The 27347-nt window shown below is 41.2% G+C and overlaps 2 protein-coding genes across 4 annotated transcripts; one reads left to right on the forward strand and one right to left on the reverse strand.

Annotated features, from left to right (window-relative positions):
* Nucleotides 1–3918: 3918 nt before the first annotated feature.
* On the reverse strand, nt 3919–20756 carry pias4a (protein inhibitor of activated STAT, 4a). 3 transcript variants are annotated; one of them, XM_061683982.1, is made up of 11 exons: nt 20725–20756; nt 16922–17303; nt 9728–9812; nt 9596–9637; nt 9347–9437; nt 8958–9086; nt 8748–8853; nt 8593–8666; nt 7342–7502; nt 6680–6831; nt 3919–4666 (listed from the first exon to the last, which is right to left on the reverse strand). In XM_061683982.1, exons 1-11 carry the CDS (start codon nt 20749–20751, stop codon nt 4383–4385), a joined length of 1533 nt encoding a protein of 510 aa, XP_061539966.1. In that variant the 5' UTR covers nt 20752–20756; the 3' UTR covers nt 3919–4382. The 3 variants fall into 3 exon arrangements, with proteins under 3 accessions (XP_061539966.1, XP_061539965.1, XP_061539967.1); XM_061683981.1 differs by lacking the exon at nt 20725–20756 and adding an exon at nt 20442–20716; XM_061683983.1 differs by lacking the exon at nt 20725–20756 and adding an exon at nt 19768–20424.
* Nucleotides 20757–24615: 3859 nt separating this feature from the next.
* foxq2 (forkhead box Q2) lies at nt 24616–26288 on the forward strand. Its single transcript, XM_061684193.1, has 2 exons — nt 24616–25008; nt 25801–26288. The coding sequence occupies exons 1-2, from the start codon at nt 24616–24618 to the stop codon at nt 26164–26166; spliced, it is 759 nt and encodes a 252-aa protein (XP_061540177.1). The 3' UTR covers nt 26167–26288.
* Nucleotides 26289–27347: the final 1059 nt, after the last annotated feature.

Raw genomic sequence — 27347 nt, forward strand, 5'->3', positions numbered from 1 at the left:
TAACTTTGAATTTTACGGCTGCAACACGTTCCAACAAAGCTGGGACAGGTGGCAAAAAAGACTGAGAAAGTTGAGGAATGCTCATCAAACACCTGTTTGGAACATCCCACAGGTGAACAGGCTAATTGGGAACAGGTGGGTGCCATGATTGGGTATAAAAGGAGCTTCCCTGAATTGCTCAGTCATTCACAAGCAAAGATGAGGCAAGGTTCACCTCTTTGTGAATAAATGCGTGAGAAAATAGTCGAACAGTTTAAGGACAATGTTCCTCAATGTACAATTGCAAGGAATTTAGGGATTTCATTATCTTTGGTCCATAATATCATCAAAAGGTTGAGATAATCTGGAGAAATCACTGCAAGTAAGCGGCAAGGCCGAAAACCAACATTGAATGCCCGTGACCTTCGATCCCTCAGGCGGCACTGCATCAAAAACCGACATCAAAGGATATCACCACATGGGCTCAGGAACACTTCAGAAACCAATGTCAGTAAATACAGTTCGGCGCTACATCCGTAAGTGCAACTTGAAACTCTCCGATGCAAACGCTGCCGGCTTGTCTGGGCCCGAGCTCATCTAAGATGGACTGACGCAAAGTGGAAAAGTGTTCTGTGGTCCGACGAGTCCACATTTCAAATAGTTTTTGGAAATTGTGGATGTCGTGTCCTCCGGGCCAAAGAGGAAAAGAACCATCCGGACTGTTATGGACGCAAAGTTCAAAAGCCAGCATCTGTGATGGTATGGGGTTGTGTTAGTGCCAATGGCATGGGTAATTTGCACATCTGTGAAGGCACCATTTATGCTGAAAGGTACATACAGGTTTTGGAGAAACATATGCTGCCATCCAAGCAACGTCTTTTTCATGGATGCCCCTGCTTATTTCAGCAAGACAATGCCAAACCACATTCTGCACCTGTTACAACAGCGTGGCTTCGTAGTAAAAGAGTGCGGGTACTAGACTGGCCTGCCTGCAGTCCATACCTGTCTCCCATTGAAAATGTGTGGCGGTGATGTAACACAGTGGTAAACATGACCCTGTCCCATCTTTTTTGGAACATGTTGCAGCCCTAAAAAAAAATAAGTTTATGATTATTTGCTAAAAACAATAGTTTATCAGTTTGAACATCAAATATATTGTCTTTGTAGTGTATTCAATTAAATATAGGTCGAACATGATTTGCGAATCATTGCATTCTGTATAAACATAACATGTTGACCTAATGACAAATGTGCACAATTTAGACAATACCATTTCGTATGACAACCCAGATAAGTGAATGTTCCATAAAAAAAAGTCCACCATTATAAAGATGAAACTGTTCAAAGGTAAATTTTATTTTGTGTCCAAGTGTTAAAACTGAGTCTAATCTTTTCATAATCTCAAATTAATCGATTTCACAAGGTACCGCTTCGAGGTCATATTAATAAAAATGTCATGTTTGAGCCAGAATGGCACATGACCAGTGAGAGCCAATCATAAGCGTCAGCTTTTGAAGGAAGAAGTGATATGAAAAAAAAAAAAAAAATGCTACTACTTTTCAAATGCAATTGTAATTGTAATCATGGAAATTTCCAAAAGCTTATCTTTTTGTGTTACATTTTTTTTCCCAATAATGTAATAATTACAATTTCATTTTGAAATTAAATTACATCATTTCATCATCATCTGTAATTAATAACTCTCTAACAGTCCATAATAGTATATTTTATAAAAAAACATATTCCAATGACATAATTGAATAGAATTAAATTGGCCATTACGCTGTTCTTACTGGGGTGCCCGCCTTGGCCACCTGGGGGCAGTATAAGATAGAGACTGATATACTGCACGTTGAGCTGTCTCATCGTCTGACTTCTCCCAGCTCATTAGTACGGTACTAATTTTAGTCGCAGAGGACTATGAATATATAGTTATAAACAGATTGTTTCTTCTACCATGACTTTATTTTTAAACTCTACCGTACTTTTTCCCATATTTTTTTCTCTCAAATCATTACTTCTTGTAATATTACTTTTTCCTCATTTTACTTGTTTTTTCTCCACCTCACAATACTACAACTTGTAATATTATGCCATAATAAGATTTCTCTCTTAATTTACTTCCATAACAGTTTGTTTCTGAAATTCTTATGCTTATTTTGCAACATCACATTTTCCTTTAAGTTGTATATTGAATAATTGTGTAGTAGTATTCAGTATTCTCACATTTCAGCTTTTTGTGTGTAATGTTCTATTTTAAATAAAACTGCATTTTTTTTTATACATTCAAGGTCATGTTACCGTTTCTCAACTTTTTACTAAGATCCTAGCATTCTTGTTATATTAGGACTTCATAGTTTGCATAATTTGGGTGGCTTTTATAATCAGTTCCTCAGAGGTTGTTTTTAGAATTGCAAGGGGTGCCTTTGTCACTAACATGACACAGCACATTAAACCATTTAACTACCCATCAAAAATGTCTTGATCGCAGCAGAAAACATAGAAGACAAGTTTTAAAGAACTTGACTTTAATTCCATACATCAATAACAGCTGTTAGAATTCGATCATTCAATTGTACAATCGTATCCTCAGGCTGAGCATCTGGAATTTAACTACACACGCCTTTTAGTCCTCAGACATCAACACCATTATCATCAGTTATCCAACCCCACTTCTTCCCTTCTGGTTTTGCCTGTCAGAACAATTGGAAGCAATTCGAGGCTTAATAATAAAATATCATTTCACTTTTATTGTCTTTTAATATGAACATATAAAAAAACAACAAAACAAAAACATTTACATCATGGATTGTAAGCATCTGTCCATGCTACCTTATGCATTTACCATAAGAGATGCCACAACATACTGTATAGTCATAACCAGACCCGCTGCCCCTCACACCCATCCTCACCCCAAAAAACATCTGGCTCAGTTCCACAGAGGCAAACCTGAACCTGGGGGACTTCAAAGAATAACCTAGAGACAGACAATTAATGGTGAGAAAACAAGTCGGAAGACCAGATTTAACTCAACAGACAACCAAAATCCAAGCCGCAAGGGTATCAACAAAGATTCCTGTTTTAAGCGCAGCAAAAGACACCAACATTCACTATTTCCTGGTCCTTGTACTGTGGCAAGAGTGTGGATGGATAATCATTACACAATGGCTTTATCGTCATAAACAAAATGCGTGCAAACGGCTTCAGCAACAAAGCGATGGGTCCCAAATTCAAAAGTCCCATCCCAGCAAATGGGAGGCGTAACCTAAACTACACTGGAGGATCGTGGGTAGACGGGACGTTGCATGTATTTACTGACACGTTGGATTAGTAATTTTAAAACCACCGCAAAACAAAGTCCAGATGAAGCAGGATGTCAATGATCAAACCGCACACAAGATTCAATAACTGAATGATGCAATCGGACAAATGCAGCGAGGGGAGAGAGGATAACAGCATTTGTGAATAATTTAGAGAGACTTCCACATCAAGGGCGCCAAAGAGCAGAGTGACTTCTCATCTGCTAACTGTACAACATAAGCCGTCGTACTTCACCCATTTCCTGGGAGGGGATCATAAAGTAGAAGCCAGACGATAGCACTGATCCCATTCAAGATGAACTGCATAGAAATAATGAAATTTAAAAATACATAAAGTCTCCAGTGTAAAATGGGCGTCAGGAAGTCTGTCCTATGCTCCTTCTGATCAGTCTGCTGAGTGTGTAATGACTGAGGTAGTTTTTTGTTTTGTTTTGTTTTTTAATCTAAAAAGGGCAAAATAATAACTAAGGATATGGAAAGCATCACACATCCAGGCCATTGTTCTACACTTTTAGATAATTAAAACAGATCAAATCCTGACAAAACAAGAAATGCAGTGGGAGAGGTTTGCATCACGTTCAGATTATTCTTTTGCCATTTGTTTTTCCTCCCCCCCCCCCCCCCCCCCCCCCAACTTTGACTTTGCTTAAACAGTCCCTCCTTCATCACAAATGTGCCAAAAATCAGACGCACAGCGGCGTTAAGAGCCTATTGTTCCTGGTCAGATATAAAGACGAAGAAGTCTGTCAAGTGAAGGAATTGTAGATGTTGATGGTGGAGGAGAAGGTTTGCGAGGAATCAATTGAATTTCTCTCAATGAGGACAGTATAGTACAAGTATTTGCTGCAGGATGATGGTTAGCCAAAACTGGTTGGCTTCCAGTGGTTGAGTAGAGTACAAACGGGAATCCTAATGAGACTAGGCTGAATGTGTGTGTGGAGCTGCTAAAAGATTGTTTTGCTGCTAAAAGACTGTTTTAATGATGGAAGGTCACTGTCTAGTGTATTACTGCGCCGTGCTTTGAGCCCCCCTTTGTATAGTCCACAAGGCGGGGTGAGGGGGATTGATGAGAAGGTGCAGGGGTCAGTACGCGGTGACCAAGTCCTTGTCGTAGTTGTATCGCCCCCTCTTGGGGGTGGGGCTGTCCGCGCTGTCCTCAGTGTCCTCGCTGTCGCCGCCGGCCCCGCCCCCTTCCTCCTCAGAGGACGAGTCAAGAGTCAGATCCACCACCACGCCTCCAGGCGGCGCGGAGGGCCCTCCTCCGACGACAGCTGCCGCCGCCGCCGCCACCGCCGTGCCCCCACCAGATTTGCCCGACAGGCTGGTGCTGCTGTGGGCCGGCGAGTGACCGTTTGTCTCAGGAACACCTAGAATCAAGACATGGAAGTTTGAGAAAATGGGTGACTTGCAATCACACAAATGCCTAGCCTCCCCATTTCCCAGAATTCCAAGTAGGGAGAAATCTGGCCATCAAAGCGGAGTTTTCCCGATTCGCTGACCGGCGTTTAAAGACTACGTACAAGGGGCAGTCAAAAAGTAATCATGAATTGCAATTGAAAGGCAATATCCACAGACATAACACCCAAAAAGTGGGGATTTAATCACTACTTTTCAATATACTCTGCCTTTTTTTTTTGCCGTTCATTGAAGGACCAACTGTCCTTCAATGAACAAGGGCATGTATGCCAGCCTAATAAAATTCAGCTGGCGGCAGTTTTAAACAATTTTTTTCCAGCTTGCTTAACTTGTTCATTACCAGAGAAGTGCTCACCCCTAACTCCTTCTTTAAAGGTTCAAGCGGTGATTATCTAATTGTACCAGATCGGTTGAGTATGGGGGACGGGTTATTGTTGTCCAGCCAAAGGAACTGAATGACTTCACAAGCTCCTTTCCTTGTCACAGAGGTCACTCAAAACAGGCTATTGTTCTTCGCCTTTGATCCTGGACACCCACTTTTTGACTCTTGTAGCCTATTGCAGCTTCCCCATATACATTTAGAAAATGTTTAGTGGTGGTTTCCCTTCCAAAGCAAGAAATTCAATCACAGCTCTCTGCTTCTGATGGGCACCCAAAATTGCTGACAGGAAGAGAATAGGTTTAAACAAAACTTATTTTCCTAAATAAACCTTTTAAAAAAACTGGGCTCATTACTTTTTAATTGTCCCTTATATTATTTAAAATCAACCTTTTGTCTTGTATACAAATACTGAGTTTTTTTTGTTACGAGCCGGTGCTTGGTTGATTTTTGCTCCGTGTTGCGAGCCAAAATTTGAGTTATGAGCGACCTTCTGATACGCCACTGCTCGAGTGATTAGAAAGAAAAAAAAAAGCAATTACGTAATGCCCTCATTCATTAATGTACAAATTTATATTCCTACAATCCCATCGCATTGCTGTTTTCAAACCTCACGTTATGTCACAAAGAGCAGATTTGTTCACTTACTTAGCGCTCTATGTATTAACACTTTTTGCAAAAGCTTTTCCCCATGGAAACGTCAAAGTGTTTCGTTTCAAGACATTAGTAATCGACTCTTTAGAACAGAAATTCTCAAACCTTTTGGGTCCAGCCGGTCCAAACCTCTTCGAGGAAAAAACTGGCTGAACCAGTAAAATCATAGCTGAATATAAATAACAATAAGTTGCTGTTTCACATACATTAGAAAAATCTTTATATTTAATGACCGTAATTAATTTGACCTTTTTCCCTTACAACAAACGGGAACCTAGGAAATTTCACCTGCACTATCCATTATTCAGGTATTTATTTCACACTGGTTCAATCTTTGGATAAAAAAGTTACTGAATCGATTTCAAGCCACTGAAATGTTTCTTATTGTTCTAAATGTACCAAAATCGTCCTTGAATCCAATCGGCAACCACGAGTAATGATACAAATCAAATCGTCAAACTGAATAATTACAACCTTGTATGTACACAAGTGTATTTCTTTCGATTGTCTTATGCTTTAGGATGTTTTTCTATACAATACAGTGATTTTTATTTTATTGAAAACTGTGGCCTTTTTAGGGGAGATGGAACAGATTACAGTAATGGCATTTTTATTCATTTCAATGGAGAAAATTCATTTGATTGAGTAAATTGAGTTACAAGCTTGGCCACGGAATAAACGAAACTCGTAAGTCAAGGTACGGCTGTAACTAATTCTCTACCCATTTCTGAATTTGCATCTGTGAGAGCCATTCCACACTTTAAAGACCCTCTTAAGTGAACTCAGACGTGTTTCTAAATACATTCTATATGTTTGAAGAGAATTTCTGAAAACGTGCAAAGACTGAGGACAATGTAGCACTGAATTGTCACCTCCTGTGCATTTTGGGAAAAGCTGTGCAATGTGGGAAGAGCGAGTGTTTTCCACGTACACATATCGACCATTGAGTATTCTGGCGTGTCGCTGCGTTCTCTTTCTTTTTCCTTCTCCTTGTCATCGCTGATAGGTTGCCAGGAGCCGTCCGTCAGGTACTCAATCTCCTCGATTTCCTCGCTCGTTTCTTTTAGGATATCAGACAACAACCTGAAACACAAACACAGTCATAACTGAGCCTCGCGAAAGATGCGATTCTGCAAAACCACATAATACTGTCAGAGTTCAACCTGTCACGTGAGACATTGTGGAGGATTTGACTTGCACATTTGTTGCGTTTCTTTGGCTTTTTTGGGCAGCCTCAACAATACGTGTTGAGAGGAAAATGGGGGGGGTGTCATTCAACATTAAATCTATAATTAGAGTAGGTGTTATATTGTATTAACTAATTTACAGCTAGCCTTTTTCAGAGCGGAGTTTCCCATATTGCCAGCAATTTTAGAGTATTTTGACTGGTTTTTCAAGACCCAAAGAATATTGTTCTATGACAATATAGAGCTACCAAGAAACCTACCAAAAAAAAAAAAGTTGAGTGTGATAAAAACTAGTGTTATTTTAAAAACCTGTAGCAAATATAAGTTTGTCAATCACTTATTAATCACGAGTAGCATAAGGAAGTAGTAGAGTGTTACAGCGCGTTTCAAATGGGTACAAGTTTACCCGTCAATAGTGAGCAGCTCAAAGGGCGCCGGCTTGTCACACACGGGACAGGTCCACGTGGGCTTCTTCTCGTTCATCTGTAGGAAGAAGACTGCGTCGAAACACTGAAGATGGGCGCAGGTTAGAACTCGACACGGCACACCGATGCGCATCTTCACCAGCTGAGGAGAGAAGCATGCTTGTAAGTACAGTGGAACCTTGGTTTACGAACAAATCGGTTTACAAACAATTTATTTATTTTATTTATTTATTTTTTAAAGAAAACCTACCTCAGGTTACACCCTATTTTCGGTTTACGAATAGTCTTATCAAAAACGTGGAAGTCTCAGAACTTTGTACTTCTTCTCGCGTCGCATAACTATCAGTTATGGGCCCGATCTCCGGTTAAATTAGCCAGTTGAGCTTTGCACACATGCCATTAATTAGTCCGAACACAGGTGAACATCTCCTGTTCTGGAGGGAGTCTCCAAAAACAATCCACAAGTCGCTAGATTGTTCACTCATCGCGGTTTCTTTTTTGGGTTCACCGGAGGCTCAGGAATAGTTGCTAAAGGTAGCAACAAAGTCACGACGTTGACAACACTGAGTAGGCTTACGTTGTTGCAGAGCTGCAAACCTATGGAAATTTACTTCCAGAACTGAATTACAGCTCTGCTTATCTTTTGGCTTTGACATGATAGTTTAGACCACAGTTGTCAAACTCAAGGCCCGGGTGCCACATCGAGCCCGTAACAAATAAGATTGCCATATTGCAAGAATTTGTTGATACTAAACCCCTTTTTACAGTAACTTTAACAAAAGCTGAACAAGCGATTATCCTTGATTTCTAATTTCAAAACCTGTTATCCATCAATTTGTTGTGTATATGTAATACTTTGATGAGGTGATGAAACATTTACATGGTTTCACAGTCATAACAGCCCTCTGAGGAAAACCGTACCAACAATGTGGCCTGGAACAAAAATGAGTTTGAGACCTCTGGTTTAGACCACCACGTTTAAGTGATTCTTTTGCTCTGGAAATTCAGCTAGCCTAGCACCCAAATCATCAGCGGACAAACTATGTGGGTGTTGTTATTAAGGTAATTAGCGCCAACATTTTGCAACGGTTGGGGGAGGGCAACACAGCTCCCTCACACAGTTCCAGAAACAGGCAGATAACTTGGTTGTTTCTGTTCATAAACAGGCACCCAACTATTTGTATACAAACATTGAAAAGTCACTTTTCCATTATCAAACAACAAATACTCACTGGACAAATGAGAGAAACTCTGAGGCCTGTAGTGGCAATCTCACTTTCTGGGTCAAAACGTAGCTTATCTTGAACTACGAATAAATACATGAAAAAGCATTATGACTAACAATTTGGTAAGCTCTTTGATAGAGGAGTAAAAGATGAACACTCACTGCGCTCACGACAGCGCTCCGCACTCTCAACAGAGCAGAGTTTGAGCTGGCTGAAGAGGTCCGATGCAGTGAACATCCTCACTAAATACACTGCCACAGAGTACCGCTGAAAGCACATGTTCAAAAGTCACGAGTGCACGGCAATTAATTGTGGAACACAAGTGTTTTTTTTTTGGTTTGTTTTTAAACAGGACGTGTGTAGACGTCTACCTTGCCGAAGTTTCCCCATGTGACGGTGACTCTGTTGGTGACGCTGGAGAGATGTAACCAAGGAGTGATGTTTACAGGGCGACAAGGACGTCGAGGTTCCACGCCAGGCTTGTTGGAGGGGTAGTAGCCCTGAAGGATAAATGAGAAACAATGAGTACATTGTTTAAGAAACCGTTTCTGGAATTTACTGCCTGGATTACATGTAGGGTGCTTAAATACACATTAAAATCAGCAGTTAGCTCAGAAATCATTCTACCACAGCAATATTGATGACCTGTCTTCCTGCAGCACAAAAGCTCATAACTTTAGTTTATGACAGAGGAACAGATTCTACAAGAGCATTAAAAGTGTTTTTAATTTTGTGAACAGACAGTCATTACTATCCTCACCGGGACATGACAGTAAGATTGGTTGACTTTGACAGCGATGTTGGGAGGATACTGGTCCTCTTGAACCCCAATGGAATCTGTGTAGCATATTCTGCAACACAGAAAAGGTTTCCAACATGAGAATGCTTCTAATTCTACAGAATGACAATGATTTTTATTAATTAAAATGATGATGAGTATGTGCTGACTTAAGAGTAATGTAACTTGCTGAAAATGACACCCAAAGTGACAATGACAGTTGCTTCTTACCTAAGCACCACCTGGATCGATCTAATTCCTGGGCGAATTTCACTGCAACAATTACAGACCACAAGTTACACCACAGGCTCGAAAGGCCTTGTTTACTAAAGAGGGCAGTTGGGAAACGCTACAAATTCCTACCTTGCGTTTCTGATTTGGTCTGCTTGACTTGGTGTTAACTCAAATATGCACTGACTGTCTTGCAGTTTCTCGTTATTCTGGGCAACTGTCAAAACAGATCAATAGCAATACATCAACATCAATCACTCATTATACCGTATTTCTTCAAACTGTGGCCACACTGGCCAGGGGCGGCGTTTCCCTATTTACTCAAGTACAGATGGGGAGGGGCTTTTATATACGGAATTTTGGAATATTAACCTTCTAACAGCTGGATAGACCATTCGGCAGAACACACTGAGAAAGCAAATCAGTACCATCGATGCCAGCTTAACAGTTTGGTAGACCATGTTTTTAAAGAAATGATTTAACATTTAACACGTTTTGTTATTGTAAAACTCAAATGTAGGCTGTTGGTCCCTACACAGATGAGATTAAGATAGAAATGCTTACTGTGGTAATAGTCCATATTTTTTGCAATATTTTAGTGCATTAAAAAAAAAAGCAAATACAACAAATACAGTGAATCATATGTCCCCAAACCTTTGAGCTGCACATTTCTTACAAAATAAAAACATCTTCCTGTTTTTGCCGTTATGCCTCTTAAAGTTTTTACCATCAAGTGACAGCTCAATGATTTGGTAGAGGCTCATATTTTAAATGTGATTTTTTTTTTGTTAGCATTTGATTTGGGTTGTTCTAACACTGTAGTATTAATTGCTTATGGTATAAATAGTGTTACACACATGAAAAGGAATGTCAAGTGAAAGAACCAAAAAAAAAAAAAAAAAAAAACACTTAAGGAGAAATGCAGAAAAACCAGCACACAACATTGAGTGATCACATCAGAAGCCACTTTCACACTGAATTGGTGCAAACTGGCACAACGGATTCATTACATTGCAACACCTGTCTCTTTCAAGGCAGAACCCACTGAAGGAACCAACTGAGTCAAAATGGCGGTGTTTCATCTGTTGCGCATCGGAAGACAACAAATTCCCGGTTGGAATTTAACCTATACGATCCCCTATCTGCCCCGTAGGACAGGACAGCAAGACGGGAAAGAGCCAGGAGAATGCCAGCTTCCGTGACCAAACTGAAAGAGGCTACAGTGTGCAAATAACGCTGACGCCACGTAACGCAAGATCATCTATAATACTGCACAGTAGGGCTACACGATATTGGGGGGGATAACATTGCGATTTTTTTTTTTTTTTTTAATCCTGCAATATATATTGCCATGTGAAATAATACAGGATCAGTGTTGGGAAAGTTAATTTTCTAGGCGAACTAGTTCAAAGTTCAGTTCATCGCTCCAAAAATTAACCAGTTCATAATCCAAAATTGTTAATTAAGTTCACTGCTCCAAAAACGAACTGGTTCATAGTCCCCCCCCCCCCTTCTCTCAATACGTTGCTGACTGGCTATTATCCTCAAAATATTTGGATTTCATTTCCCTGTTGCCGCCACCCAATCCATGCTAGTTGCCAGCTGAAGCTTTCACCCAACAATCTCAAAAACATGAGGAAAAACATTGCCTGATTGTTTTTTTTTTTTAAATGAATTAAAACAAAGGCAGTACTTTTGTCCTTAATGTGCAAACAAAAACATGCAACACAGTATGACAGTAACGATGGTGAAAGGAGATTGATAACTTTGCATTCCTCGCAGCTCTGGCTGACTATGAACAAAATAATTTAGCTATTTTTATTTTTCAAACAAATTCCACAGTGTAATCTTAGTGTTTTAACTAGAGCATTGTGATACAAATAATTTCCTTAGTAATCCATTTTTACAATTATGTACCGTATTACAAAAGAACACATTCACTCCCATATATGCAGTGTCCCTGAACGTACCTCGCCCACGCAGCTGCCGCATGCCAGCCTAGTTTCATTGTGAAAAGCGAAATAGGAAATCTAGCAGATGTACAGTCTTTAATCTCTTGAGCATCTCCTAACAGGTCCCTCTGCTGGTGCACCCTGAACTGGTCGCCAGCCAATCGCAGTGCACGTATAAACAAGCAACCATTCACACCTTCGGACAATTTAGAGTCTTCAATCAACCTACCACGCATGTTTTTTTACCATGGAGTACCCGGAGAAAACCCACACAGGCACAGAGAGAACATGCAAACTCCACACAGTTGGGGCCGGGATTTGAACCACGGTCCTCAGAACTGTGAGGCAGATGTGCTAACCAGTCGGACACCGTGCCGCCACTGTGGGAGCAATTATTAGAAAATGGAAGACATACAAGACCATTGATAATCTCCCTCGATCTGGGGGTCCACGCAAGATCTCACCCCGTGAGGTCACAATGATCACAAGAACAGTGAGCAAAAATCCCACAACCACAGGAGGGGGACCTAGTGAATTACCTGCAGAGAGCTGGGACCAAAGTAACAAAGGCTACCATCACCAACACACTACGCTGCCTGGGACTCAAACCCTGCAGTGCCAGACGTATCCCCCTGCTTAAGCCAGTACATATCCAGGCCCGTCTGAAGTTCATGCTAGAGAGCATTTGGATGATCCAGAAGAGGACTGGGAGAATGTCATATGGTCAGATGAATCCAAAATAGAACTTTTTGGTAAAAACTCATCTTGTCGTGCTTGGAGGAGAAAGAATGCAGAGTTGCATCCAAAGAACACCATACCTACTGTGAAGCATGTGGGTGGAAACATCATGCTTTGGGGCTGTTTTTCTGCAAAGGGACCAGGACGACTGATCCGTGTTAAGGAAAGAATGAATGGGGCCATGTAACGTGAGATTTTGAGTGAAAATCTCCTTCCATCAGCAAGGGCATTGAAGATGAAACGTGGCTGGGTCTTTCAGGATGACAATGATCCCAAACACTGGGCAACGAAGGAGTGGCTTTGTAAGAAGCATTTCAAGGTCCTGGAGTGACCTAGCCAGTCTCCAGGTTTCAACCCCATAGAAAATCTTTGGAGGGAGTTGAAATTCTGTGTTGCTCAGCGACAGCCCCAAAACATCACTGCTCTAGAGGAGATCTGCATGGAGGAATGGACCAAAATACCAGCAACGGTGTGTGAAAACCTTGAAGACTTACAGAAAACGTTTGACCTCTGTCTTTGCCAACAAAGGGTATATAACAAAGTCTTGAGATTAACTTTTGTTATTGACCAAATACTTATTTTCCACCATAATTTGATAAATTCTTTATATTAAAAAATAAAAATTAAAGTGTGACTTTCTGGGTTTTGTTCCCTCATTGTGTCTCTCATAGGTGACGTATACCTATGATGAAAATTACAGGCCTCTCTCATTTTGTAAGTGGGAGAACTTGCACAATTGGTGGCTAACAATACTTTTTGTACCACTGTACATTGCGATGACGATGCTCAAACAAAATATCGTGCAGGCCTACTGCACAGCATGTGGTAAGCATGCACACTTCATCCGACAGTTTATGTATTCGGTAGGTGCTTCTGTTTTGTTTAGAAAGTTTAAACGGGCTGAGCATTTAACTCTTCAATGTTCTTGTGAACAACAGTGTCTCAACTGCAAAAAATACAGTTAAAACTTTTTTTCTAGGTAGAAAAGACAAAAGACTACTTGAGGAAGGAGTTCATTTGTCTAAAGTGGATGACCTACCCCGTGACTAATTGGAATACCCTTCTTTTATCAGATGTCAACGTTGGGAACAAATTTGCCACCGTAGGAACAAACTCCATTGTGATCCAAAGAGTCCCTGTAGAATAAAGCCCAGCCGAGTCGCAAATCAAAAAATGCCCTGCTCCTTCTAAGGCACCATGTTAGCCGAAGATTATCTCGAGTTGGCCACTGGCTGATGGTCGGCTGGCTTGACAGCTAACAGTAATGTGATGGAAGATTCCGGTAGATGTCCAAAAGGCCTGCTTGTGGGGTGGACTGCAGAGAAAAGCAGGGAGTAAACTTCTCAAGAGGATGCAGACAACGGTCCGGCTTGCTATTGGCAGTGGTGGAAGTTAACAGCTGATCATGTGGTAACAGCTAGCTGCTCAACATAAGGTACAATAAGTGCCCAACTAAAAATAAAACGTTTTTGCAAAATATATACACTGAACCAAAATTAGAAATTGAACACTTTTTGTTTGTTTTCTGTTCTGTCATCTGTCATTGCTTGTCGTGCACGTCTGTTTTGTTGAACAATTGTGACCGTTTTTGCCTTTTAAAGACAATAAGGTCAGATGAGCATGACCTGAGCATCCAGACTGCAATCACATTGGATACATATCAGAGTTACAGACCCTTTCCCAAAAAAATTAATATCATGGAAAAGTTGTTTTACATAATTACATTCAAAAAGTTTAACTTTCATATATTATAGATTCAGGGCCCACAATTGAAACAATTTCAAGTATTTGTTTATTTTTACATAATTTGGGTTTCCAGCTCATAAAATTGGAATACTGTGAAGAAATCACCATTTCTCAGTTTTTGTAGAAAAAAAAAATACAGACATTAGGGTCACATTAAATCAATCAAAATATGGTACTTTCAAAACGATATGTTAATCTTCAATACTTGGTTGGGAATCCCTCTGCTTTAATCACTGCCTCGATGCGCCGTGGCATTGAGGCAATCGGCCTGTGGCATTGCCTGGGAATTATGGAAGCCCAGATTTCCTTGATAGTTGCTGTCAATTGCACCTCAAATCATGACTGACTGTGGATAGTTCACACTGGACCTCAAGCAGCTTGCGTTCTGTTCTTCACCAGTCTTCCTCCAAACCCTTGGACCTTGATTCACAAATGAAAGGCACACTATTATCGGAAAATAGGACCTCAGACCACTGGCCAACAGTTTAGTCTTTCTTCTCCTTGGCCCAGTTGAGACGCTTCCTACGTTGGCTCAGAAGTGGCTTGACCCGAGGACCCTGACAATTGTACCCCATCCACCGGATGAGTCTGAACGTGGTGGTTTTTGAAGCTGTGACTCCCGGCTGATTCCACTCTTTCTGGATCTGTGCTAGATTCTTGAATCTTCTGTTTGATGATCCCCTGAAGCCCACGGTCATCTCTTTTGCTGGTCTATCTTCTCCTGCCACATTTTGTCCTTCCACTAGACTTTCCATTGATGTGCTTGGACACACCACTCTGTGAACACACAGCCTCCTTAGCTATGAACGTTTGTGGCTTACCCATCCTATGAAGGGTATCAATCATGGTTTTCTGGCCAGTTGTCAAGTCTGCAGTCTTCCCTATATTAAACCCAACTGAGACAATGGAACCAAACTGAAGCAATTTAATCACACCTGGGGAAACCTGTGCAGGTGCTGAGAGTTTAGTGGATGATTAATGTGTGACACTCAGTTTAAAACATTTATGGCCTGCAAAATTTGGGCTGATTCCTTCACAGTATTCATATTTTTTGAATTCTTGATTTTGTGAGTTTTATGTAATTGAAGCCCAAATTATGTAATAATCAACAAATAAATACTTGAAATTGTTTAAATTGTGGGCCCTGAATCTATGGAAGTATAATTATTTGAATGAAATTATGTAAATAAATAACATTTTCCATGATATGAATTTTTTTTTTGGAAAGGGTCTGTATATCCACATATGAAAGAGGCTTGTGACTGTTTTGGGAGAGAAAAATAAATAAAATAAACATTTCTGAATTGTCCTGTTCATATTGAATCAGATACATGTGACATTGGGCAAAGAATAAATCAGAATTGACCTGCAGTGTGTCCACAGCCTAAGATTCTATGAAAACAAAATGGCATAATTCTGTAAAATATTGTTCACAAATCTGCGTCATTGAGCACCTCTCCTTTACGGAGTTAATCCATCCACCTCAAAGATGTGGCATATCAAGGTCCTGATAAAACAGCATAGTTGTTCAGGTTGACTATGCCATGTGCAATGTTGGTCCACTCCTCTTCAATAGCTGTACAACGTTGTTGGATATTGGCAGGAACTGCAGCACACTGTCATATAAACCAACCCAGAGCATTACAAACACTCAATGGGTGACATGTCTGGTGATTATGCTGGCTGGCCATGTGAGAACTGGGATGCTTTCAGCTGCCAGGAATTGTGTGCAGATCCTTGCAACATGGGTCAGTGCATTATCATGCTGCAACATGGTGATTCTAAGGTATGAAGGCACAACAATGTGCCTCAGGGTCTTGTCAAAGTATCTCATTCATAATACCATCAATAAAATGCACTTGCGTTTGTTGTCCGTAACACACTTACCAATACCATAACCCCACCGACATTACGGGCCACTTGATTGACTATGCTGACAGCAGCAAACCGATCTTCCAAACGACGCCATACACACAGTCTGCCATCTGGACTCAACCATGACAACACCGCTCCAAAGTGCAGGACGCCATAGAATGTGAGCATTTGCCCACTCAAGTCAGTTACAACCACAAACTGCAGTCAAGCGAGACACCAATGAAGACGGCGAGCATTCAAATGAGCTTCCCTGAGACGGTTTTTGATAGTTTGTGCAGAAATTCTTTGGCTATGCAAACCGATTGTTTCAGCAGCTGCCCTGTCCAGGTGGCTGGTCCCAGACGATCTTGGGAGGTGAAGATGCTGGATGTGGAGGTCTCGGCCAGTTTGGTTACAAGTGGTCTGCGGTTGCGAGGCCGGTTGGATGTACTGCCGAATTTTCTGAAACACCTTTGGAGATGGCTTATGGTAGAGAAGTGAACATTCGATTTAAGGGCAACAGCTTTGGTGGAGATTCCTGGAGTGAGCATGGCACTTGCATGTTCCCTCAAAACTTTCGACATCTTTGGCATTGTGCTGTGTGATAAAACTGACATTTATGAGTGGCCTTTTGTGGACAGTCTAAGGCACACCTGTGCAATAATCCTACTCTCTAATCAGAATCTTAATATGGCACCCCTGTGAGGTGGTTGGATATGTCAGCAAACAGATTTAACCAGATTTGTAAAGAATATTTAAAAGAAATAGGCCTTTTGTATACATAAAAATAGTAAGATATCTGAGTTCAGCTCATGAAAAGGGGGAGCAAAAATTAGTGTTGCTTTTATATTTTGTTAGGTAGAGTTTTAAAAGAGTACCGTATGTATCACTGATTAAAAATAAGGAATAAAAATGGCGAACTGGAAAGTACTTGGTATTTTTACGGGTTGCAAAGCAAACAACATGCTAGCATTCTAACGCCTATGAATAGCAAGGGTTTACTGTACATATATAAGGGATCAATGTGCAAACTCACTGAGCTCCGTTGGTGGCAGCAGTGTTTCCAAAGTCTGATAGAAGGGCAGCGGCACCAGCTTGACCTCCGGCGCGGGGGTGGCCATCGGTTTAGAGATGCCGTTGAGGTATTCAACACCCTGAGAGGTGGCTGACGGGGCTGAGCTGAGGGACGAGTAGGAAACCGGGATGCCCTCCGGACGCCGTGCAGCCAGCCAGGTGGACGTTCTGGGGAAGCGTGACTCGTAGAGCTGTCGCACGTTCTTGAGCAGCTCAGGGCTGTATTCCGTCTGGACCAGCCTCAACGCCCGGCCCACCAGGTCATGCTTCAAGCCGCTCTTGCTGCGGCCCATGGAGGCCAGCAGCGTCTGCAGGTCGGAGACCCGGAAACTTTTGACCATGTTCTGGATTGAAAACAAAACACAAGGAGATAAATTACATGACTGGTGAAAACGAGTCCCTTGTGATAGTAGCAAAATTGAGTTAAGACAGCATTTGGGGTGTGTCACATGTGCATCATTTAACTTTCAGTGCAGAAAGCCACTCAAAGTGAACCAAACAAGTAAATTCTGTAAAGGAAAACACAATTTGTGCCATATAACTGAACAATTTAAAACTATTTAAAAGGAATAGCACTTTATATATTGACTACTGAAAACAGTGAAGACATTTTGCAGGGATTCAACTGGTTGCAAGCTAATCATAATGAACATCAAACTGCCTTGAAACTAGGGCTGAAATAATTTATCTAATAGCTATTACAAAATAAAAAAAGCAAAATCTATGATGCAGCCGCCTGTGCACTTTCAATCATTTTATTGAGCAAATGGTAACAAAAGAAACACGTAATGCATTCATTCACACGCACAGGCTGCTATAGCCACAACCTACGACCAGGGACACAATGCAAAGACTGGCTAAGCTGAACTAACAGACAACTACACTCTCATTCACTGATGCACACATCACTCACCAGACTAGGCCCTGCTTTTTAAAGCCACCCACTTTCAGTCACAGATACGACAATGTAGAACGTGAGGATTGCGATTCCAACTCGACAAAAACATTATCTGCAACTCCCATGCCCATTTTTTATTAGTATTGTTGTTAAATAGTGCTATATATATATATATATATATATATATATATGTATATATATATATATATATATATATATATATATAAATACAAATATATACATAATTAAAAACATATATATATAGATAGATAATAGGTAGAATACTAAATTCTAAAAATATTCAATAGCTGCAGTCCTACTTGAAACTGCTGCATTTTAGTGTTTTTCTTAATGCCGCTACATAAGGTTACCAGTGATGGCAAAAGAGAGAAATATGATAAAGGATGACGAGACGACCATAGAACAAGAAATTTTACTTGTTGGAACGTACCACAGCAAGGATGTTTTCTACTCATCGGTTCAGGGTGGTCAGTAGAATATGGCGAAGTGAAAAATGATACAAATTAATTTTGCATCATGTACAATTTGTTGCTTTATTAACTGCAGTTAACATCTTTTAACACTTATATGCCAGTTATAGATGTGAAAATATTAACTAAAACTTTGCATGTACATTCTGTGAAGTTCTCATGATGGTAAACAGCTCGACCGTAGCACCGATTATTCCTGAGGGAACGTGTGAGATGAATATAACCATTGAACTGAAATATGTCACTTAATGTGACAGTGTCTTCCTGCTAAGTACAATATGAGGGGGGGGAAAATATTGTAAAAAAAAATTCAATCAAATAGATTTCAACTATTATGCAAAACAATTTTACCCCACAAATGCCAATATAAATAGCATGTACCTACAATACAATTAAGTAACAGCCAGCACCAGCCTGCCAATTTTTGTGTTTCCTCTCCATTTTGTGGAGTCTTCAAACAGTGTATAGTAGCAGTGGAACAATGAATCGATTAATGGACAACTAACCAATTATTAAATGAACCAAAAACTATTTTGATAATTGATTAATCAATTAGGCGGCACGGTGGACGACTGGTTAGAGCGTCAGCCTCACAGTTCTGAGGACCCGGGTTCAATCCCCGGCCCCGCCTGTGTGGGGTTTTCATGTTCTCCCCGTGCCTGCGTGGGTTTTCTCCGGGCACTCCGGTTTCCTCCCACATCCCCAAAAACATGCATGAATTGGAGACTCTAAATTGCCCGTAGGCATGACTGTGAGTGCGAATGGTTGTTTGTTCCTATGTGCCCTGCGATTGGCTGGCAACCAGTTCAGGGTGTACCCCGCCTCCTGCCCGGTGACAGCTGGGATAGGCTCCAGCACCCCCGCGACCCTAGTGAGGAGAAGCGGCTCAGAAAATGGATGGATGATGGATTAATCATTTAGAGACCTTGTTTAACTTCAATATGTCCAAATAATCTAATAAAACAGTAATTTTTATTTATTTCTTTTTAGTAAATTTTATTCTGACGGATGTTACGGACCAAATCAGTAACTGAATCATAATTCACTATTTTTTTGTGTTACTTGCCTGTATTGTCAATTCGAAATAATGCCCTGTCTTGTAAGAAAGGATGCAAGTTAAAAAAATAGTTTTAATCCGATTCATCGAAAACATAATTGACTGATTATTAAAATAACAGTTGCAGCCATAGTGCCTAGTTTACTTACCTTTGTTTTATTAAATCTCGTTATACTTAAAATGCTACTTTTAATGTAGTGCTGATTAAGGCTTTCAACTCAGCATCAGATTGACCCAGGAACAGATCATTTCTGTTTACATTACTTTCAATGGGCGCATTTTTGAAGCATGAATTTAAGTCTCAACTAGCATTCCGGAACCAGATCTTCTACTGTTTCACTAATGGTATATTGTGAACTTACGGTAACTGGTTTCGTTTTCCTCAGGGTAAGAAGGTCGAACAACACGGATGTTTTCAACAAGAGAGAACAATTGTATGGCCATGACAGCACTGGTAAACTGTTTGAATACCCACGACGACAAAAGGGTGAACAATGCACTGAAACGCAATCATTTGACGACTTGAACTACACAAAAAAATCATGCGAGAATTCACTTTCCTCCCACACAACATACAAGCCACTGTAATGCGTTTATAGCCACATTAAATGTTACTTAAGCGTTGATATGAAGCTTTATTAACGTCACATATGTATATGGGACTTGAAATATTTCCCATCAGACAATATACAAGCGATGTTTGGCATTTAAAAGCAGGTAACATCGGCGTGCTAACTCGAATGCGGTACGAAAACAATGTGGATTTTGTCGACGTTAACAAGCTACAAACACAGCACAGTGTTGTTCCATTAGACGAGAAAGGAACCCTGTTTGTTCCATTTCCCTGCGCCATCATTTAAACGTTATCCACAGACGCTGCCGGTTAGCTCTGTTGGGAAAACAGCTTTTTCGGTGCTCAATCATGGCAACCGGACGTTTTGACAGGTGCACAGCTTGGCAAACTAAGCGTGTATCACAAGAGATAATCTTAACTGAAAGCGAGTCGAAACGTAAGGAAATGTGATAATACAGACACCTCAAGTGCACTATGATGGGAATCATTCATTTTCGCCGTCTTCTTTTGGAGCCAGCGGCGTGTTGCTACAAGCTAACCCTTCGTACTTGCTAAGTTAACTGGGAAGAAAGCTGCGTTAGCAACAGAGGCTAGTCGACCCTATTACGCCACGTTTGTGACAGTAAGCGCTTTTGAATCGTTATCACACAAAGCCCCCGAGGTTCTCGGCGCCCGCGCCGGGTGTTCGACGCTCACTCTCACGCCCGGCTTCCCATGAAAGCAAAGCGAATGAGGCTCTACTTGCCATCGCCTCCACCAGTTCGGCCGCCATCTTCACGCAGCAGTACCGCGAGAGTCCCAGCCGACTGCTAGTCTTTCACCAATGGGGCGCTCAGCTCGCTTTGACTGACAGCTCCTGTCGGCCAATCACGGCGTGGTACTCACCAAGACCCAGAGCGCTCCATTCTAAATGGGCGGGGCCAGCGGGTTTTAAAGTTACAGTGTAACTTTTTTTAAAAACACTAAGAGACGGGTCTCCTTTCCAAATTAGGCCCCGGTGTCCACTCGTGACACGACCCGCCACAATATTCAGGTATTCACGGTAATACGGGTTTATAATGTCGCGGTTTGGTCAAAGTGGGTGATGGCTAGACTTTTAATCCGACGTGGGTGTAAAGCGTGGGATGCCAAGTGGATGAGGTCGCATGGTGTAATGGGATCCCGTCCGAGCTAAGAGATCCACTCCGGGCTGTGGAAATGTGGACTCGATGCTTTGTCTGTGGCTCCGCCAACACGTAAAGACAAAACACGTAATCAGCAATGTATCGTCCACTCGTCAACACCAACACGTGCCACGCCGTGCCCAAACTCCAATTTCAAGCGCTGTCATATTTGTTGAAATAAATTGATTGAAGTTAGAAAAATCGGCTTTTTATCCACTCCCTTTCCAGATCCAGTCCTGGTTTTTAAGCAGCATGTGGGAAGGATACCCCCTCGAGTGGCGCTAATCAATTGATCAAGTCGGAATATTATGTTATGACATCTTCTGCTTTATTTTGCCGCGACTCCTCGTTGCAATACGTCATTAAAGGAACGCTCTTCTTTCTTGCTAAGATAGAGCATGATGAAGTGCTTTGTGTGTATATTACTTAACATGCACACTATTACAAAGTCAGCTCGCATCCAGTACCACATTGATATTTTCTTTCTCTATCGTTTGCTTTTAACAAAAGTTAATGACCATAAACACTAATACGGATTTGCTATTTTTACAACGACGGGCAAGTGCTTTAAATTGGCCGAAAAGTACACTTCATGTTGCACATTTTAAACAGAAGAGGGCAACATGGTGTAATTTATCACTTGTTAAACTGGGACAGTATGTACAGGACGCTTAACCTTGATGCAGTGATGAATGCAGGTCAAACTCCGATCTGTGCAATCCATTTTACAATTTCCATGCACATAAAATCACGAGAGACAAATGTAATAAGTACATTTTATGATACTATATATAGCGCATCACACAGGGAGGAGAATCACAAACAGTTAACAAGAATTAAAAATGTAAAATTAAATAATAAGAATAATAATAATTAAATTTAAATAAAAGAAAATAGAAGAAAAAAACAATTCAAACACAAAAGTCTTACTGGAAATATAATGTAGGTAGGTAGGTAGTAAATACTTTATTGACCATGTGGAAGAATATAAATTGACATATAAATTTAAGAAAATATAATTAGCAGTATAGAAAATGGATGGATAATAATGAGGAAAAATTTAATACAATTATAAAATAATATCGATGTAATTAATGAGTGCCCGATAAAGGTAGGTGCAGTACTTTAAAGCAGGGGTCACCAACCCCTTGAAACTGAAAGCTCCTTCTTGGGCAATTCCTTTATTTAATAATTTAACGTTTATTTGTCCAGGGCAATTAAGAACAGATTCTCATTTGCAATGCCGAACTGGCAGCAGACAGCGAAGTAAAACAAAGCAACGGATAGGAAACCGATAAATATCAATATGCAACACTTTATTTCTGCAAGTGTTTACATTTTCAAAAGATCACTTTTACAACATTTCAAGGAAATCACAATGTCCCATCACTGTTAGTTGTCGAGCAGGCCCGCAGGTTACTCATGCGGTCCTTGTGAGGCTACCTGGTGCCCTTGGGCGCCATGTTGGTGACCCCTGAATTCAAGGAAAATTGTTTCAGTCAAAATAATCTACACTTTCAGATATAATTCTCTCTATTGATGAGATCTCCATGATGAATCAAATGTATGTGTACCACAGTGGATGTAAAGTAGATATACAGTCTACACACCGAAACAGGACCAAGATAAATCATTTAAAATATATATATATAAAATTCCACCATTACTGTAAAAATATATAACTGAGATAATGGATAATGTGGTTGGACACGTATGCACACCCTCTAGTAACTGGGGGTGTGGCTGTGTTCCGAATCAACCAATCGTATCAAACTCATGTTAAATGGAAGTCAGCTCACACCTGTCAACTTTTAAAATGCCTCTGATTAACCCCAAAATAAAGTACTGATGTTCTAGTTGGCTTTTCCTGACACTTTTGTAATCACATTTGACAGCAGAACCCCATGGTCTGTAGTGAGCTTCCATAGCGTCAGAATGATAAAAGTATCAGTCAAGAGAACAGAACAAAGATTTTCCAAGGCATGAAATAAACCATTGAACACAGTGAAGACAGCCATCATCAAGTGGGGAAAATATATCGTCACATCACCAAGAATTGGATGTCCATCCAAAATTGATGAGAAGATGAAAAGAAAACTGGTCAGGGAGGCTGCCAAGCTGAGGGCAACATGGAAGGACCTGCAGGAATTTTGGGCAATTACTGGTTGTTTGGTACCTGTGACAACAATCTCCCGTCTTCTTCATGTGTCTGGGCTGTGGGATGATGTGGCAAGACAAAGAAGAAGCCATATCTTACAAAGACAAAAACAAAAAACAAAAAAAAACAACAACAACAAAAAAACACTTGAAATCTCCCAAACACGTAGGAAAATGTTATGGTCTGTTGAAACTAAGGTTAAACCTTTTGGCCATAATTCCAAAAGCTACTGTATGTTTGGTGCAAACTCAACACTGCTCATCACCAAACGAATACCATACCTCCAGTGAAACATGGTGGGGGCAGCATCATGCTTTGGGGTCTTTTTTCTTCTGCTGGAACTGGGGCCTTAGTGAAGATGGATGGAATTATGAACCATTCCAAACACCAGTGATCAGTTAGCATGAAACCTTCAGGCTTCTGATGGAAAGACAAAAAAAAAAGAGGTTAATCAGAGGCACTTTAGAGAGTGGCAGGTGTGTGCTGAGGATTTAACCTGAGTTTGAATGTGATTGGTTAATTCTGAACACAGCCACATCCCCAGTTTTAAGAGGGTGTGCACAGTTTTGCAACCATATAATATCAATTTATTTAAATTTCAATTTTTATATTTTCAATTGAGTCGTACAGGTTGCAGGTCAAATTAACGGTGGAAAAAGTTTAATTACTGATCCACTGTAATTGTGGTAAGTCTTTTTGGACGGCCTCCCCAACTGGACAAAACAACTTTAACAGGATAACAGTGGCATCTAAAGGGCCTTTGACTCTACAGCATGCATCCCCGGCGCTCCGTGTCTCGCGCAGTCCTGAGTGTTTAATCTCCCGTAATTACACAGATTTGCTGAGGTTAATAAAAATAATCCGCCCAAATTGAGACCCCCTACCTCGACCTCCCCTGTGCCTCCTTTGCCCCTTTCTGTGAGGGATCAATTCACGGTCATATAAATAGTGTGAAGCCCAACTTTGATTGAGGAGGATTGCGGAATGTACGGCTAACCGAAGAGGCTGCGACGCTTCGATAAAATCCGGTGTTTTGAAAAAGTCGCCACGTTCAACCTAACAAACAGACTGACGTCATTTCCACGCGATTGAGATCGTGTCGCCGATAAGCGCATCAAGGTTAACGACAGTTGAGAGGCTCATCTTTATCTGTGATCTTGTCAATGCTACGACTCGGGCGAGAGCAGCCAGGGGCGCGAGACTAGGCCATGCTTTAAAAGCCCAATTTTTCTAAAGACCACAGAGAAATTTTCACTGATTAGCTGAATCATACGATTTGTGAATCATGAGTGCCAGGTATTTAACACCAGAGATGATGACGGAGGACAGGAGCGGCCGAGAGCGACTGGGACTGAGCTTCACCATCGACTACCTCCTGTTCAATATGGGACCCAAAGATTCCGCGGGGCAACCGATGGCCGAGCAGACGTCGCTCGATTGTCACAAACCCAAAGAGGTGGTCGTCGTACAGGAGAGGTCAGCAGAGACCGGCGAAAGGGATGGCAGAGGAGAAGAGGGGGATGGAGAGCAACAACAGGAGGGGGAGGAGGAGGTGACCACTACCACTACTGCGACGTCCGACAAAAAACCAAACCAGTCGTACATCGCGCTCATCTCCAAAGCCATCATGGCGTCGGAGCAGAAGAAGCTGCTGCTGTGCGACATCTACCAGTGGATCATGGACCACTACCCTTACTTCAAGAGCAAGGTATCTTTCACTCTCATTGGGTAATACTGTATCAGTGGTGAACACATATTTTACATCTGAAAAATCTGACGGCACACCACCAAACAAAAATACCACGGAAAGTACATATACACTGAAAATATGAGCTTGTCTCACTTTACGAAATTAGTGTGAAATCGGTGGCCTGTTTACTTGAACACAAAGCTGATAAACTCTTAAGAAGCCACTTTCTCTATTGTATGGATAAAAACGGGTGGATACACAGGTTACTCGTACTTTCTGCCATCTAATGGAAGAGTATTTAATTGTTTTGCCTGTCACTTTACAGTACATCACTGGCATAGATATCTCTTGCCACCCAGAGAATATTGTGAAACAAGCTGCTATTTGCATTCAGACGAGAGAATCATAAAGGGCTGTTGTGCCATTTTAGCAAACAACACGACCTACTTGGCACGGTTAATCTGTCTGAGTGGTTAGACAATTAGGCACGATCCCATTGTTGGCAAATTCGCAAATAACGTAATCCGGTTGCTAGGTTGCAAACCGCCTCCTGCCTTTAGCAGGTGCGCTGGGTGGCATGGAAGATTGATCTATTGGATTACGCTTGATCGCCCGGTTTGACGTGCTAAAAAAGTAACGCCGGGTGTCAGGTCTTGTCGAGATCATACTCGGTGTTGACACGCCATCCCCACGTGAGTCCTGCCAAGAATGGGGCAAGGTGACATCCCAGAGGAGATAAACTTAACACCCGCTTATACCCACGGTTTTGCATTAACAACGCCCTTTGTCTTAACACTTGTGTCAATACAGGATAAAAACTGGAGGAATAGCGTGCGCCACAACCTGTCGCTGAATGACTGCTTCATCAAAGCCGGACGCAGCGAAAACGGCAAAGGGCACTTCTGGGCCATCCACCCCTCATACTACAAGCACTTTTCAAACGGGGACTACCACTGCCGGAGGACGCGACGGAGGGTCCGTCGGGCGGCCGTGCAGCTCCCGATCTCACCCCTCAGCTCGCCCTACCACGTCGCCCGCCACCACCGTGGGGCCTGCTGGTACTGCCCACAGGTCCACGCGCTATCTTTATCCTGTTTTGCCCCCAGACTCTACTGGCCTTGGTCCAGTGTACAAGTTTCAGGTTTTCACCCTGGCCTGCATGTCTCTGGACCTTAAGGCTGAACCAAAACATTTTAGTGGGATTGTGAGTTTGGCATTGATTCACTGTCATTTTAGATTCAGATTTGTTTACGCTTATGTCATTGTTGGACCACACCGACCTGATACCCGTACATAAAAGAGAGAGAAGAGAGTTGAACAAAAAATGTATTATAATGAAAAGTAACTCCCTATTTTAGAAGACTTTAATTACTTCCTTAAATTGTTGATTGTAATTTTGTTCTCATTTTTCGTTTAGTCTTGAATGTATGAGAATGTATGTACTGCGGAATGACTTCGGACTGGATTTTGGGTCCATTAAATCTTTACGATTACATACCTACGATATTGAAATTTAAATTTACATGCAAGATTGGCCGCTCCACATTTTGCTATTGTCGTTCGTGAATGGCTGGATGTCCACTTTCTTGGGAGATGGCTGGGTCGTTGTGCTCATACGAGTGGGCAGCGAAGCGTCCTGACTTAACACCATGAGACTTTTTTCATGTCGCTTGGTTGAGGAGCCAGTCTGTACCAAACAACCAAGACTTTGGAAGGAATTTAACGGTATACACGAGAAGTTGTCTTCCAAACCACACGAGGGTTAAAAATGTTGAAATCAGCTGACACTATTCCTGGGTAGCTTGAGAAGCTGGGAGAAAATTCTGATGCCTTTACTTAATTTTAAATAACACCTCAAGCTAAATGCTTTCTTCCCATACAAACTAGTTGTAATTGTATGTAAAAATGTATATTTTAGAAAAGGGGGTTGATTTTCAATCATGCTGTACTGTGCAAAAGGCTATACCACTAGCTTTGTTGTTTAAGCACCTTTTTTTATGAGTCAATTCAACTAAATCAAGGGTGTTCAAACTGCAAGAAAACTGAAGGCTACACAGGAGCCTACTTTAATATTATAATTTTTTTTAACTTTTGATGATTAAAGAAAAAATCAAACGTGTCAAAATATTCCCAGCAAGAAACAGTTCACTTCTCAGCATCTTTTTTTTTTTTTTTTTTTTGGTAAAACCTTCGTCTTTTCTATTCAGCGTGGCCCTAATTCTCCTTCTTAATGCTCTGATGCAGGTCGCAGGCCAATACAAAAGGAGCCATGGGCCACAAATGGCACCTAGGCCAGACTTGGGACACCCCTGTACAAAGTGAACAACAGAGTATATTGGGATAGATGCAAATAGCAG

Source organism: Phycodurus eques, chromosome 8, assembly GCF_024500275.1.
Source record: "Phycodurus eques isolate BA_2022a chromosome 8, UOR_Pequ_1.1, whole genome shotgun sequence".
NCBI classification, from domain to species: domain Eukaryota; kingdom Metazoa; phylum Chordata; class Actinopteri; order Syngnathiformes; family Syngnathidae; genus Phycodurus; species Phycodurus eques.

Bases quoted from the DNA above. Each gene is read 5' to 3' on its own strand.
- foxq2 (XM_061684193.1), top strand. From the start codon at position 24,616: ATGACGGAGGACAGGAGCGGCCGAGAGCGACTGGGACTGAGCTTCACC. The intron at 25,009-25,800 runs GTATCTTTCACT...GTGTCAATACAG, and splicing joins ACCCTTACTTCAAGAGCAAG to GATAAAAACTGGAGGAATAG.
- pias4a (XM_061683981.1), bottom strand. From the start codon at position 20,471: ATGAATGATTCCCATCATAGTGCACTTGAG. The intron at 9,813-16,921 runs GTGAGTTTGCAC...CTGTTTTGACAG, and splicing joins GCTGCCACCAACGGAGCTCA to TTGCCCAGAATAACGAGAAA. The intron at 9,638-9,727 runs GTAGGAATTTGT...TAATTGTTGCAG, and splicing joins GACCAAATCAGAAACGCAAG to TGAAATTCGCCCAGGAATTA.